Source organism: Anopheles darlingi, chromosome 2 (genome assembly GCF_943734745.1).
Source record: "Anopheles darlingi chromosome 2, idAnoDarlMG_H_01, whole genome shotgun sequence".
NCBI classification, from domain to species: domain Eukaryota; kingdom Metazoa; phylum Arthropoda; class Insecta; order Diptera; family Culicidae; genus Anopheles; species Anopheles darlingi.
The window spans coordinates 80274922-80288556 of NC_064874.1; the positions used below are offsets into that span (position 1 = coordinate 80274922).

A 13635-nucleotide genomic window follows, 5' to 3' on the forward strand; every position below is an offset into this window, starting at 1 on the left:
CTGACGCTCCCTCGAAGGACTGCAGCACTGAGCAGGACTCTCCCCGATAGCTGACAGCCAACGGTATAACCTTCTCGAACCCGGGCTACCAAATACTGAAGCTGATGCTGATGCACTTTTCAAAATTCCGTTTCAAATTGCAACTCAACACTTAATGCCTTAACTGCTAATGTTGTACTGTAAAAAAAGAGGGACACCTACACCTGTCTGGTGACGAGGAGGGCTGCTGCCACACACACACAAAACTCCAATTGCTGCTTCGCTGCACTGCGTTTTGATCTCACGCTTTGATCACTTACTCGTCACACGAAAGTTAAAAGGTTAATCACTTGTTGGTTGGTTATAGTAATTGAACTGAGGCGCGATACGTTTCGATGTGTTGCTGCTGCTGTTGCTGTATCACTTCTTTTCTGCCTCCCTTTTCTGGCCACCTGTACCCTGTGGGATCTTCTTCACGAAACCGCAACACACCACAACAGGAACGGGAACAGGAGAAACTTCAACTTCACGGACCGCGACGTACCGAAGCACTACGGAACGAACAGAACCGAACACAACTCCTGCTGTTACTGCTACTGCTGCTTGTGCTGGGGATCCGTCCCACTGTTTACTGCACGCACGCACTGATTGACTTCACTTAGAAACAATTCCCGACACAATTACCCCAATCCGCATGTGCCCCCGGATCGCACACTCGCCCTTTCTCGTTCTCACGAAATATTTACGCGTCGCCCTCGCCGTTGGCCGCCACACACATGATTGAAGCGCGCGTGCGGTGCGATGCCGGGAGAATCGGGTCAATCGCGATCGCGCCGGGGGGAAAGTTTCGTGCGAAGAATGCTTAAGAAGCGATCGGTCGGTCGGTCGGTTGACGCAATCCAGTCGCGGATGGTACGCGGATGTCGCGCGGACGCCCAAGAATGGAATCTAACGGCACTTTCGAACGCTTCTTCTTCGCCTTTCGGACAGAGATAGGTCACGGCAGGCACGGTGACGACGGAATGTTGTGTGTCTGTGTGTCACACAATCGCTTTGATGCCGAATCTGTTGGATGATCTTTGGATCGATTTCCGGATATTCCGGAGTTCAGATCCGCCGTCCAGGGAGTCCGGAACCAACGTCTTCTGGTGAAGCGATAACGGCTGCAAAACAACTTCAACTGGCCACAAGCAGCGAACGGCGCAGCTAGAGCAAGAAGAGGTCCCGTTGCGTCGCTCAAGCAGGCCAACGTTCCCGTTTCTCTGCGCCCCGTGCTCTCGCGTCTCCCCCTTTTGCTTCACCCCTCCCCCCCTTTTCTTCACCTGCTGGCGTTATGTTACCGGACTGCTCCACACTGCTACTAGCTACTCACTCACACCAACACTGACGCGAGCGGCGAACTATCTTAAGCCCACCAACACACGCACACGCGCGTTCCAGGTTTCACACACGGAGATCACTCGATCACGCCCAGCAGCAGCATAGGCAGGCAGGCAGGTGGTTGGCTTAAGCGCGGGACTGTGCTGGCTCAACCGATCGCAGGTGACTGACTGACTGACACTGGCTGGCTGGCTGGTCCAACACCAACCTAGCCCCCGAACGAGAGAAGATCGTGACCGTGAGGCACCGGCGCACGAAGACGAAGAGAGATACGGTTGGTGGTGGTTGCTTGGTTTGGCCACCGACCGCGTGGGGAATATTATGTTCGTGGAGATCGGAGCGCGGGCACCACACTTCTTCTTCGGCTTCACCCCTTACGGTGCTCGATGAACACACGCGGTCCCAGCATCTTTTTTCCAGCTCACTTCGTACGCGATGATCGCCGCTCGCTCGCGGGCGCTCGTCGTCCGAAGCCTTCTTCTTCGCTCTCGGTGGCACCGTCCTCGTCGTCGACGTCGGCGACGACGAGCTGTGGTACGATCGCTTGCGATCTTTTCTGCATTTCCAGTTCGTCCGCCCGGCCGGTAGAATGATGGTGCTGTTGCTGCTGCTGCTGCTGCTCCGTTGTTGGTGCACCGATCACCTCGAAAAGCTTCTCGAACCGAAACACCATCTTATCACTATTTGGGCCCCCGTCTCTGGAATGTGGAAACCCCAGGATTGGATGGGCGCTTTTCCGCAGCGCTTTTCCGCTGCGAATGCGCCAGTGACGGTGGTGACCGGTCGCAGGAAAACTCGCGCGCGCACCGTTCACGCTCTTTCGCGGAGATTCACGTTCGACTGTTCTCTGCCGTTCTCTGCCGTTCTCTGTGTGGCCGACACGAGCACGACCAACGACGACAACGACGACGACGACGACAACGGTCTTCGCGCAGGACACACGTTTGGTTGCACTCTGCTCTGCATTGGTTTGCTTTTCCAGCCGCTCCTTGGAGCTATATCCTGTGGCCGTGCGCTCTCGCGGCGAGGTAGAAATTCTCAATCTCCTCGTCATTTTCTCCCTCTCTCACATACACCGGACTTTTCAGAGCGTCGCTTTCGCTCTCCAGCGGTGGCGCTTTTCCTGCAACTCATTTTCCAGCCTCTCTGTTTACGCAAAGCAGCTGCGATGCTGATGATGATGATGGTGTCGCCGCATCCTAGCAAGCCGGCTCGCCTTTCGGGCTCGCGGTTCTCACGTTCGGCGTCACTCACGCCTCACGAGGTGTTCGTGTTTGAGTTACTGTTGAGGTAAAGCACGAATGGCGGTGCGAAGTAGGCGCATAACTGTTTCTTTTTTGGATTTTTTTTTCTCTCTATAAATTCCCCATCCCATGCCGGTCTGGCTAACCTCACCCCTCCCCGGAGGGGGGCCCGTTTGGCTATGCACCTCGTCTAGGTTGGCCACGCGCGAGACGGACGCAGAAGACTCTGTCGGGAGTCGTCGTCATCGTCGTCGCCGTCGTGGTTGGTGGCGAATCGGTAAATATTGTTTCGCACCGGGAGAAAAGTGTTTGATGGTACTGCACAACAGCAACAACAACAACAAAAGCCTGGTGTTTCACTGGGAGGAAAACTGGGCCAGAGACGATCGCTTGTTGTGCAGTTTTGCTCTCGCCGTTTTTTTTTGCGCTCCCCAGACCGACCAGGTTTGCATCTTCATTTTGGCCAGCTTTCTTCGGTTGCTGCAACAGAGAGAGCGAGAGCGAGATAAGGCGTGATAGAGAGGGTTGTACTACAAACTTCATAATTACTATTGTTTGTGCATTACACCCCCGCCCCGTCTTTGCGTCTGGCGTGCCGAGGTTTAATCTTGCAATCTCGTGGCGGCCCGTCCGTGGCCAACGCTGGCTCGGTAGACAGGCTTCCTTGTGTACTGCCGTTTTTCTATTCTGTGAGGCAAGACGATTAACATCTAGCAACCGTATTCCGTATCGCTCGGCAACGGTACTTGACGCTTATTGGACGAGAGCCAAACAGTGAGGTTAGGGTGCTTAGATGAATTTTAATGCCGTTTGATAGCTTTAGTAATTAAGTAGTTTTTGTCACCATACCATGGTTTGTCCAAAATTTCTTGCCACATACTCGTCATCCTGCTTCTACGAACGCAGTGTCATTGAACTGCTCAACACTTTCATCGAATCCGGCTTCGGTTGTCGGAAGTTGCGGAAATTCCGGTGCAAACGTCATCCCGGTATCGAAAGGGAATGAACATCCACGGTATAGTTCACTGTCGGAAATTGCTCTCGTTCGTAGCGATGAATCACAACACTCCGGGGAGTGTTCATGATCATGACGCAGCGTCCCGCGCGAGCCACGTGGTGTGAGAGACACGCAATAGCCGGAAGCCCCCCGTATCAGCACGCAGCCCCTCTTCCGGCTTCTATGGCTCCCCCCCCCCTCTTTTTCACTCTGTTGTTCTTCCTCTCCCTTCCCCTTCGCAACGCGGCGGTTGGTTGCAGATTTCCGAAGCGAACCAATAAATTTTTCATTACTACATTAAATCACAAATTAATGAGGTTGAACTTCTTGTCCGCTGGCGCTTATGAACCACCGTTTCCGCCATAATATTCCGGCCAGAGGGTGGTGCACGTAGCACGAGATCGCGTTCGGGACTTCGCACTTCGCATGGAGGCTTTAATTTGAAATTCCTTCCAGCCGGGAGTCAGCGAAATCTACATAAAACAGGCGTCAGCAGCAAGCCGGAGAAAGTGCGCCAACGAGAGCATGGCCGGTGGGGGGTTGGCGGACGACGACGCGCGCCTATCACCGAAATTGATTGCATTAATCGTCCTGGAGCTCGTCCTCTCTCGAGAAGCGAAGTTCGAGATCATCCTTAAAACGGTCCCGTGGACAGCACGAATCCAGCGGGTGACCGTAAGCCTCCAGAAACTTCGCTACCGGTCATAGAGAGTAGCAAAAGTCACGAATCATTAATTACGTCAAGAACAGAATATAGGGCGCAGCAAAAAAGAATAACGGCGGGCGCGGGGTGGGTCACGGGGTCTGGATGATCCGCGGATTGACACATATGTCAAATGCCTGTCGTAAATCGTTCACCTTCGCCATCGCTGCCGCCATCGCAGCGCCAACCATTCTGATGATCCAGCTGATTAATGGGGGGACCGGCCTTAGGACCGGGTGCCGGTGCGGCCAATATTGTTTCGTGTGGCTCATCGCTAGGTGGATACAATCGGTCCATAGCATACTCGATTTACATGTTACACGCTCGATCGCTCGAGCCAGCAGGTTCGAGCCGGTCCATCAAAGGTGGCCTTGAGGACGAGGATGTGTATAGTGGAGTTGCGAGCCTGGATGATCAAATAAATTACTGTCGCGAGCGTGCGAAACGTGTCACCGGGATTGGCAGCTATTGCGCGCGGCCGGCCTCCCGGCCACATCGTCAGATAACATCGTCCTGCTCCTGCCTGGAAGATGAATAAAATCTTCCAGGGCCGTGTAGCGTGCCGTGCACAGCGGCAGAAGTTGGCGGTCCTTGCGCTCCGCCACCACGCGACGTTTACGCAAAAGGTCAATAAATCATTCACGTTCCATTAGTCAAGTAGGCTTCGGTTACGGTGGTGGTGGTGCTGTTGGTCTAGAGAAGGAAGTTGTTGGAAGCAGCAGCCGTAGTAGATGCCGCTACATCTGACGCTACTTCTGCTGCTTATGGTGCATGTGGCCAGCAAATACGATGACGTCAAGCCCGTGAGCCTTTCCTTCGAACACGCCCACAGACGACACGACGACAACGTCACCATTAAGAGCCACCAAGTTAGAAGTCAGATGCTAAGAAAAGACGTTCTGTACCGATTAGTTGATGGCTTCACCTTCGACTTCCGGAATTTTGACGTTGCTTCCGTTCTACAATCTACTGAGGGCGGCCACACCCAAGGCGGAAGTGTGCTTACCGCTGCACCACCGACACTCCGCTGGAGGGATCCGTGCGAGGGGGTTTTAAAGCTCCGGCTCCGGTTCGGGCTAAAAATAAACAAAATTAGTAATGGTGGCTGCCGTTACCACTGCGGGGCCGACCACCGACCATTTTTACATTTCTCATCACGTACGTGCATCCGTCAAGGGTGGCCAGAAGGTTTTTGAACCACCTAAGATTAAGCTCGGGGTGCTCGCGTCGCGTCCCCTCTCTCCCAACAACACAGACAGAACAGAGAAGCGAGAAACACTCGCGAACACAGAGACGACAGAGACCAGCATAAGATAAGGGATGACAGAAAACGAAAAGAAGCAACACACAAAAAAAAAGACAGAAGACGAAAAAAGGGAAAAGAGACGCAACAAAAATTATGCTAATCTAGTCCGGGTGTTCCGGAAATGCGGTGCGCACACCTTCTGGCGTGTCGTTCTACCTCTTCGTACCGCTCGTTTGCGCTCGCACGCTCGCATCGCATTGACAAGGGTTCACGCGAAGATGATGTTTCTTGATGCGCTGCGCGGGGGGGCTTTTTGGGGAAAAATTAGACGAGGAAAAGTCTCGCGGGGGCGCACGCAAGAACATGAGTGATGAATTAGGATGGCATGGCCCGGAAATTTGGGCTGGGGATTTCGCGACTCGCCTACGCCGCTCGTTCTCGGGATTGAGTTGGATTGGGAAAATGTCTTTTTAAATATCTTCCAAACGGGTGCATTAACAGCGGGTCTTTAATAAGCCGTTTATCCTCTCTTGCTCTCATTAATTACGAATTTCGTTTTGTATTTGTACATGTTTGAGCATTCTATTAACTTGATGAAGGTAAAACCAGTCGGAGGACGGAACATCATTATCATCATTGTTTTTGATGTACTTGTCCTTCTCGAGATCTCGGAATGCTCATGATCATTTATATACTTCTAATTCTTAACCTAAAAAAAGGGACACGTCAAATGAACATTCGTGTGCCGTCAGTAAGGACCAATCACACTTCAAGCAGCTCACCATCAAGTCTCATTTGATGCGAGCGAGCCTCAGTTTTGTCCCTTAGCAACCAGGCTCTCCGGTCTGCAGTAGGCCTGGTCGTCCTTATTGGTTTTTAATTGACAGCACAGCACGCGCGCACACACACACACAGAGTGTCTGTCAGTTAGTAAGACATCTCAGTAACCACAGCACCAGCGTTCCATCGAATCTATTTGCCTCCTCCAGACAGTGATGCCAATGGAAATCAACTGAATGGGCTGCCGACCGGCTGGCCGGCCGGTTGGTTGGTTGTTCGGTCGGTCGGAAGGAAGTGATTCCATGCCACAACCACCACGCGGCTATGTAGTGCCAGCTGACGCAAATGAGCGGAACAACATAACAGACCAACCGAACACCCCACCGGGCTGCTGGGTGCCGGTCTGGTTTGTCGGTCTGTTTGGTCTTAACTCCTGAGGCACGATGCAAAATGGTTGGGTGAAAAATGACGACGATGCAGCCGCTAGCCAGTATTTGTGTGTATGTTCGTGTGCGGTGGTTTGTAAATTACTACAGCGCTCTGTAGGGAGAGATACACACTTTTGGCAACCACAGGAGGAGGTTCTGCTCGCTGCTGCTGCTGCTTAGCAATCTGGCATGGTTGTCGTCCTCTCATTATTACTTACCCGCTTTTACCTCACTCTTAATCGTCTCCTTAGCATGCTTTGGTTAGCTTGGCGGTTTTTATGTTTCGTTCTTTGTTTCTTCGCCACTTGCTAGCGAGAGTAGCTTGGCAGCATCTTGCTGCTCTTGCGTTAGGACGACTTCTCTTCTGGTTGTACATTCTGCTACGCAACTGCTGTTACCCCGCACACGGGGTGTTACCAACTTGTTTTACCTTTTATAGAGAAGCACATTTGGAAATCATTTTCAAACACCTTCCTGGCAACTACTCGGATGGAGAGTAAATTGGTTTTTCTCATTTGCGTAGTTAGGACGACGACGATGATTGCGCTGTGAGATGCTGCTTCTGTCACTTTACTTCCTCGTTAATAACGCCGCAGCCTGCTAGACTATCTGCTACTCAGCATGCGTTAATGACTGGTTGGCATGTTATGGGGTTTCGAAAATTCCCCCACGCGATCGAATATCCACATTTTCCCACCATAAACCACCCAGAACGTTACTACGTTACTGGGATGCAGCCCACTTACCAGGTCGCTGAACTGTTGGCTGGCTGGCTGCCACTTCTCGTATTATGCCCGGGGATGCTCGAAGAAGCCGCGCGCAGTTCGCGCTTGAAGTGAACTTGAAAATGTTTTCCTTCCTTCCTTCCTTCCTTCTGTGCACCTGCGTCCGTCTTGCAAAACTTGCCATCAGTTCGCCCCTCCCCGAGAGGGGCTTACGAGCTATAACGCACGCATTTCTATCAACACCAGCCCAGGGTGCCCGAGGCGCGCCGTTCGTTGTTTGGCTCAAGGTGTTTCTCTATTAGTTTCTCACCTTTACCGGCGCCTTTATCGAGGCCCTTCCAAGGGGTTCCCCTCCCTTCCGGGATCCGTTAGAAATGTTCAACCAAGGGACCTTCTATCTACCGTTCGTTCGCTGCCGGTCCTTTGGCGTTGCGTTGCGTGTTCTCTGAGTTCAAAGCTCAACGCGATGACGCTGAATATTGATGCAAAGGTTGATAATTGCACGGTGCGAAGAAGACATCTCGCGTGAGCCCTTTTGGTGAAGAAGGCAGCAGCGGGAGATGGCTCAGACAATTCTGTGTCAAACGTGCATCAACGACGTGTCAAACGGCACTCTTTCTTCCATGGGTAGGTTGCTACCGTCGGTGCAAAGGTGACACAATTTTATGGGAATCGGTAGTGTTGGTACTTGAGTGTTTTATAAGCGGATAGCGATTAACGTGTTTGATAAGAATGATTGGAAACGAAGGTCTGGAATGTGGAAAAGAAAAAGTTACACGGCAGCTACTTAGGCTCTTTATGAGATCAGAATGTCCGAACAATTTGTATAACTTCAAGTATTAACCTTGAACACCGTTTGAACAGAGAGTTCTGGACCTCTGAACAGGTCTCTATGAATTCTTCACACACAGAGGATACAATTTGTACTCTGACTTCGATCTGTCGTAGTAGCTCTCTCATTCTGTCTGATTCGTTCTTAGATTAACGGATCTAACGATGGATCCGATTCAACCACATCAAGTTGCTGTTTGCTCCTGGCATTCCGATCGACGATGAATGTCCGAATTCACAGCGGATCAAAATAAAAACACTCGAAGCGTCCCAAAACATGCGCCCAACGGAATATCTCCGGACTTTCCTAAACATTCCGTAAATACCAACGCGCCTCTACTGGGCAAACAATAGCAATCCCGGGGTACTAGCCCATCATCACCACCACTACCACCACCAGCAACGGTTTCGGTCGCCCCAAGAGGTCCCATTGCGCAATGGCCAACAGAAGAAGAACAATCTGCGCGACTGCTTCCAGCCATGGAAGATCATCCATTCTGCTCCGGCCTAGGCTCTGGCGAGCTCGTGCTTGACCAACCAGCCAAGAATCCGCGTCCATTATCTTACGTCCTCTATCGTCTCGCGCCCGTTCGTTCTCGTTCTCTCTCTCACTCTCTCTTTCTGGAGTCACGATCCACGATTCTCCATGATCATCCACCGTATGCTCGCCGGAACGCTGCCCTGTACCGTAATCTGGGGGTCTATCTTTAAAATGCATAATCACCTAATATGATTGTTCCTTGAAAGTTGTTTGTTTTCCACACCCGCGGCCGAACCGGTGGAAGAAGACGCGACGTGAAGCCACGTTTTCACCATTGGTTTTTCGGGCGCCTTCGCATCTTGGGGGTACCACCTTCTTATCGGCGTCTGCGTGCGTGCTCGCGAGGCTTTTGTTTTCTTCCTTTCCTTTCGAGGATGGGGAAGACGGATTCGGATTCGGATCGAACGCGGACGCTTGCCAGCTGTCGATCGAGAGACGAGAGCACAATTAAGAGCCTCCATCATCATCGCCGGGGATCCTCCATTCTGTTTGTTGTTTTCTGCCTTTCGCCTCATCTCTGACCAGCGTTCTTATCGATCTTTTTTTTTTCTCTTTCTCCATCTCTGGCTGACTTATCAAACTAGTGTTGCTGGAGGATTTCCGGACTCGCGAACCTGTTTGCTGCACCAGAAGCTGCAGATGCTGAACGTTTGCATGGAGCGGCGCACGCTGCGGGAAGGGGGACTGCCATTTTCGATGACCTCGGGGGCCCCGACCTCTGGCCTATCGGGCGCCGGTACCGGTACGGCAGGAGGTGACTCCGATGAAGAGTTCTTCGATTGTGATGAAGAAGAGCAGGAACGAGCGGCTGCGGCGGCGGCGGCGGCTGCTGCTGCTGCCAGCGGTGAACCGGTCGGGCGGTTGTCCCGACTAGGCAAGATGCTGCTGGTCGGTTCCGATGAACCGCTCTACATCCCCGTCACGCAAGAACCCGTCCCCAAGACGGAGGATCAGCTGGAAGATGATGCCGAAGTGCTGCTCAAGCTCGGACCGGACAGTGAGCTACGGACGCAGATGATGAGCGCTTCGTTGCTCTCGGATGCGGAAGCATTCAAGGCGGCCAATCCGACCGCACAGCTCGAGGATTTTATCCGCTGGTACAGCCCACGGGATTGGATCGAAGATGAACCGATCGATGAGCAGGATCCGTTCGGTCGCCGTGGCCACCTCAGCCCCCGGATGCTCATTCCGGGTAATACCTGGCGTACGGTGTGGGACAGTGCCCGCCCCGTGCCAGCCCGTCGTCAGAAGCGTCTGTTCGATGATACGAAGGAAGCGGAGAAGGTTCTTCATTTTCTGGAGTCGCGCACGATCGGACAAATCGCACAGCACACCATGGCTACGCTGTTTCACGTGGCGCTCTTGACGGTCCGACAAGCGGCCACACCTGATCGTGGTGCCATTCCACGGTACGGTGAAACGATTGACAAGCTAACGACGACCTGTTGCCGACTGTCCCGGGAAAACTGGTCCACGGGAAGTAGTTCCAGTTCCGGTGGTGGTGGTCCTTCGACGCGTGTTAATTCCCAAACCAAATACGAGCTGTTACTGGGGGAATTGATGCAGCTGGAGTGCTGTGTAGAACAGGTGAGAAGTCTGCGCCTGAAACTGTTCGAAACGGACGAAAGTTTGCCGGTCGAAGCGGCGGCGGGCGAATCGACGGACGAGAAGCTCATCGAAAGCTTGTTGCTTGGGAACGAGAGTGAGCTGCTAGATGGCGCTGGCAGTGAAATCGCGGCGAAAATGCTGGCGATGTTCGCCGAGGCGAAGCGTGCCGCGAACCAGCAAGGCAGCGCGGGAACACCATCCGAGCAGCCGGGAACCGCAGGAGCAGGAAATGTGGTAAGCCTTTCAACCGGTGTATAAGGTTCTGAAGAATGACTCTTATACCTTTCTCTGTTCAAACGCTAGTCGCTGCCGGATCCAGTGGAGAAGCAGTTTACGCTGCGGCTGTGTGGCAACACCGTTAGCAAAGGCCCCGGAACGCCACAATTCTTGAGGTAAGTTGAGTGTTCACCTTCCTTCTGTTAGTGAGACGTTGTTTCATGTTGTTTCTATTCTCCAATCCCTCCAGAGCGATTCTGATGCCACAAGAGTTCCGTCTGTGCGGTGCATTCAGCCGGAACACAACTTTCTACTAGCGCTAGCGCTCAGCTCAGCTCACCGTGGGTTTCCGCGTATTCCTGTAATCGTTAACAAACATTAAATGATAACCAAATAGGCACGTTCGTATCGCTCCGTGTGATATTCAATTATGCAGCAATAAATATTAATAATCACTGTTCCGACTGAATCTGTCAGAAACGATCGTTTCAATCGGTTTCGCAATTCGAAACGCCACCCAGAGATCCTTACAACTATCCGAAATCAGTTGTGCTTAATTCATTTGTGTACGGATTAATGAGTTTAAAACTTTATTTTTTGCCTTTTTTGTTTCATTTACTGCTTACGATATACGCTAAGATACACCTTCACGGGGCGATTCCGGGATGCGGTCACACACATCCACGCCCTCCCACACGGTTACACACGTCTCCCAAATACGATGCTAACCCCGCCCTGAATGCATCGATCCCCTGCCTGAGAAAGTCACCGGATTCGGCTTCTTTATCGCTTGCCTTCCACTGCCATACAGGAGCTCCCTTACTAGGTTTAAATTTAAGATTGTTGCTGGATTGAGAAGAGGCGGCAAGCTCTTCCGCACTGAATCCACACACTGAACTCATCGGTTGTAAGTTGGTAGCGGGTTTTGATTAAATGATTTGCTTGCTTTATTCAATCTCTCTCTCTCGCTCTCTTCATCGGACGTCAGAACGTTATACAGATAATTATTGTTGGCTATATAACACAATACACGCGCCGCCTAGCCTGGCTATCTGCTGCTCCGAAACTCTATACAATGCCGCCGCGATCGCCAAATGAATCCGCTGAGACTCTAACTCTAAACTCTCGATCTGTCCGCGACACGATCCCTACCAGCTATCAGCCCTGACATGGTCCTTTGCATGGAAAGAACCGCGATACATGCGCACCAGCAGCACCAGCAGCTGTCGCACAGCCAACCGTGTGGAGGAAAAAGGATAACTAATGAGGGGAGAAGATGTTACTTACACTTTAATGATTAGTCACTAGCATTTTGTTCCGGTTCTCTTCTTCTTCTGTTTTTTTTTGTTGCTGAGCTCGGTTAAACTGCTGCTACTTTTCTTACATCCTCCTTCTTATCTTCATCGTCTTCGCCTATTGATCCTGGCCTCCAGACTCGCAACAGTAGCAAGTATCACCCCTGGTAGATCCCGATGGTTGGTGCTTGTTCCGATCTTACTACAAACGAACACGACGACGACAGTTGCCGGTTGAGATGAGGAGATGGCCTCGCAAGAGTGCCATGCCGCCTTCAATGATCCATTAATCATAATAAATATATAGTTCCGCATGTCGCACCTGTCCGTGTGTTCAGCATGTATGCATGTCTTTCTGTGTCTGTTTGTGTGTGTGTGTGTATATATATATATAAAGATACATCTCGGTCTATAGCTCTTGCACTCTTTCTCTATAGCCTAGGAGCTATCCTCTCACCTAATCGGATCGAGGAGGCTAATGAAGACGACGTTCTCGCGGGTTATAGCTAGCTAGAGCACCACGGGAAGAAAGACTTATCTGGTAGTCCCTAGCGGCAGACAAAGGGGAAGTTTGACTACTGTACACACACGCACATACACATACACTCCACCAGTCTACTAGAGAGGAGCGGAAGGACACTCCTCTATATGGTCCAGTATTAGTCCCTGTTCCGTGTCCTAAAGATAACTCTGGCCTGCACTCCGACCGCCTGCATCTCATCTGCCCTCATACCCTAATTCGTAGTAATGTATGTATATATATATATGCTTTCTGTTTTATGTAATGTTTCTCACAGTCAAAAGGGGGGATCTCCTCGCGCGCAACGTGGCAACGTGCCTCTGAGGTCCTATTACTACTACAACTACTACAGCACATACAGCACATCCGCTGGATGGTAGAACACACCACCACGGTCAGCATCACCGCGTACCAAAACCGATGTCTTTTCTCTAATCGAACACTGCTATCCCGTCCTAGCGTTCCTTATTCTAGCGGATTATGAATGACTCGCCGCCTCAGCATCGGCCTCGGCATCCTCGATGTCGCCGAACGTTGTTCCGTTAGTTAGAGAGTGATAATGATGATGAGGATGGAACAGCGGCCTGTTTCAGTGCCGATCGATCTGTCTGATCGCTCGCCCACTACTACAGTGCCCTTCAGATGAGGCTAATGATCTTGCTCGTATCCTTCGCCCGCGCCAACGTCTCATGTCATGCGCGGCCAAAGATGGCCGACACGTCGCCCGTGCTTTGCGAGTGCGGCATCGAACCACTGGCCGTCTGATGGTGATGATGATGATGATGGTGATGGGCGGACGAGGTCGATGAGGCGTACTTGGACGCGGCATTTATTGTCTGCGTGCTGCTGCTGTGATGCTGATGGTGGTGATTGTTGCTGCCACTGTTGTTGTTGTTGTTGTTGATGTGGTTACTGCTGCTGTGGTTCGCATTCACCAGCGCCGTCGCCTTCCGGACACTGTTCAGAGGCCGGTGTAGTGAGTATTGCTGTTGTGCCGTTTCGAGATCGGTTGCTGCAAGCAGGAGAAGAGAATAACAATTAGACGATTCGATGCACACAGCAGCGGGACACTATGAGACGCGAGAGTATGTTTATGCAAATGCGCGCGCCGAAGAGACGAGATGGTGGTACGCGAGAAAGGA

The 13635-nt window shown here is 51.8% G+C and overlaps 2 protein-coding genes and 1 long non-coding RNA gene across 4 annotated transcripts in view; 1 reads left to right on the forward strand and 2 right to left on the reverse strand.

Annotated features, from left to right (window-relative positions):
• Positions 1 to 1129, reverse strand: part of LOC125948367 (uncharacterized) — an 88336-nt gene extending 87207 nt beyond the window's left edge. The window contains exon 1 of the long non-coding RNA XR_007468568.1: positions 204 to 1129. This is a non-coding gene — a long non-coding RNA (uncharacterized LOC125948367). The remainder of the gene's footprint in view (positions 1 to 203) is intronic.
• Positions 1 to 11138, forward strand: part of LOC125948358 (rab3 GTPase-activating protein catalytic subunit) — a 112577-nt gene extending 101439 nt beyond the window's left edge. The window contains exons 2-4 of one of the 2 annotated variants that reach the window (XM_049674324.1): positions 9439 to 10696; positions 10766 to 10854; positions 10929 to 11138. In XM_049674324.1, coding sequence (XP_049530281.1) covers positions 9439 to 10696; positions 10766 to 10854; positions 10929 to 10995 — 1414 coding nt within the window. In that variant the 3' untranslated portion in view covers positions 10996 to 11138. The remainder of the gene's footprint in view (positions 1 to 9438; positions 10697 to 10765; positions 10855 to 10928) is intronic. The other variant, XM_049674325.1, reaches the window with a different exon arrangement.
• Positions 11139 to 11251: 113 nt separating this feature from the next.
• Positions 11252 to 13635, reverse strand: part of LOC125948361 (dual specificity tyrosine-phosphorylation-regulated kinase 2) — a 55011-nt gene continuing 52627 nt past the window's right edge. Inside the window, exon 11 of the mRNA XM_049674333.1 lies at positions 11252 to 13505. Coding sequence (XP_049530290.1) covers positions 13186 to 13505 — 320 coding nt within the window. The 3' untranslated portion in view covers positions 11252 to 13185. The remainder of the gene's footprint in view (positions 13506 to 13635) is intronic.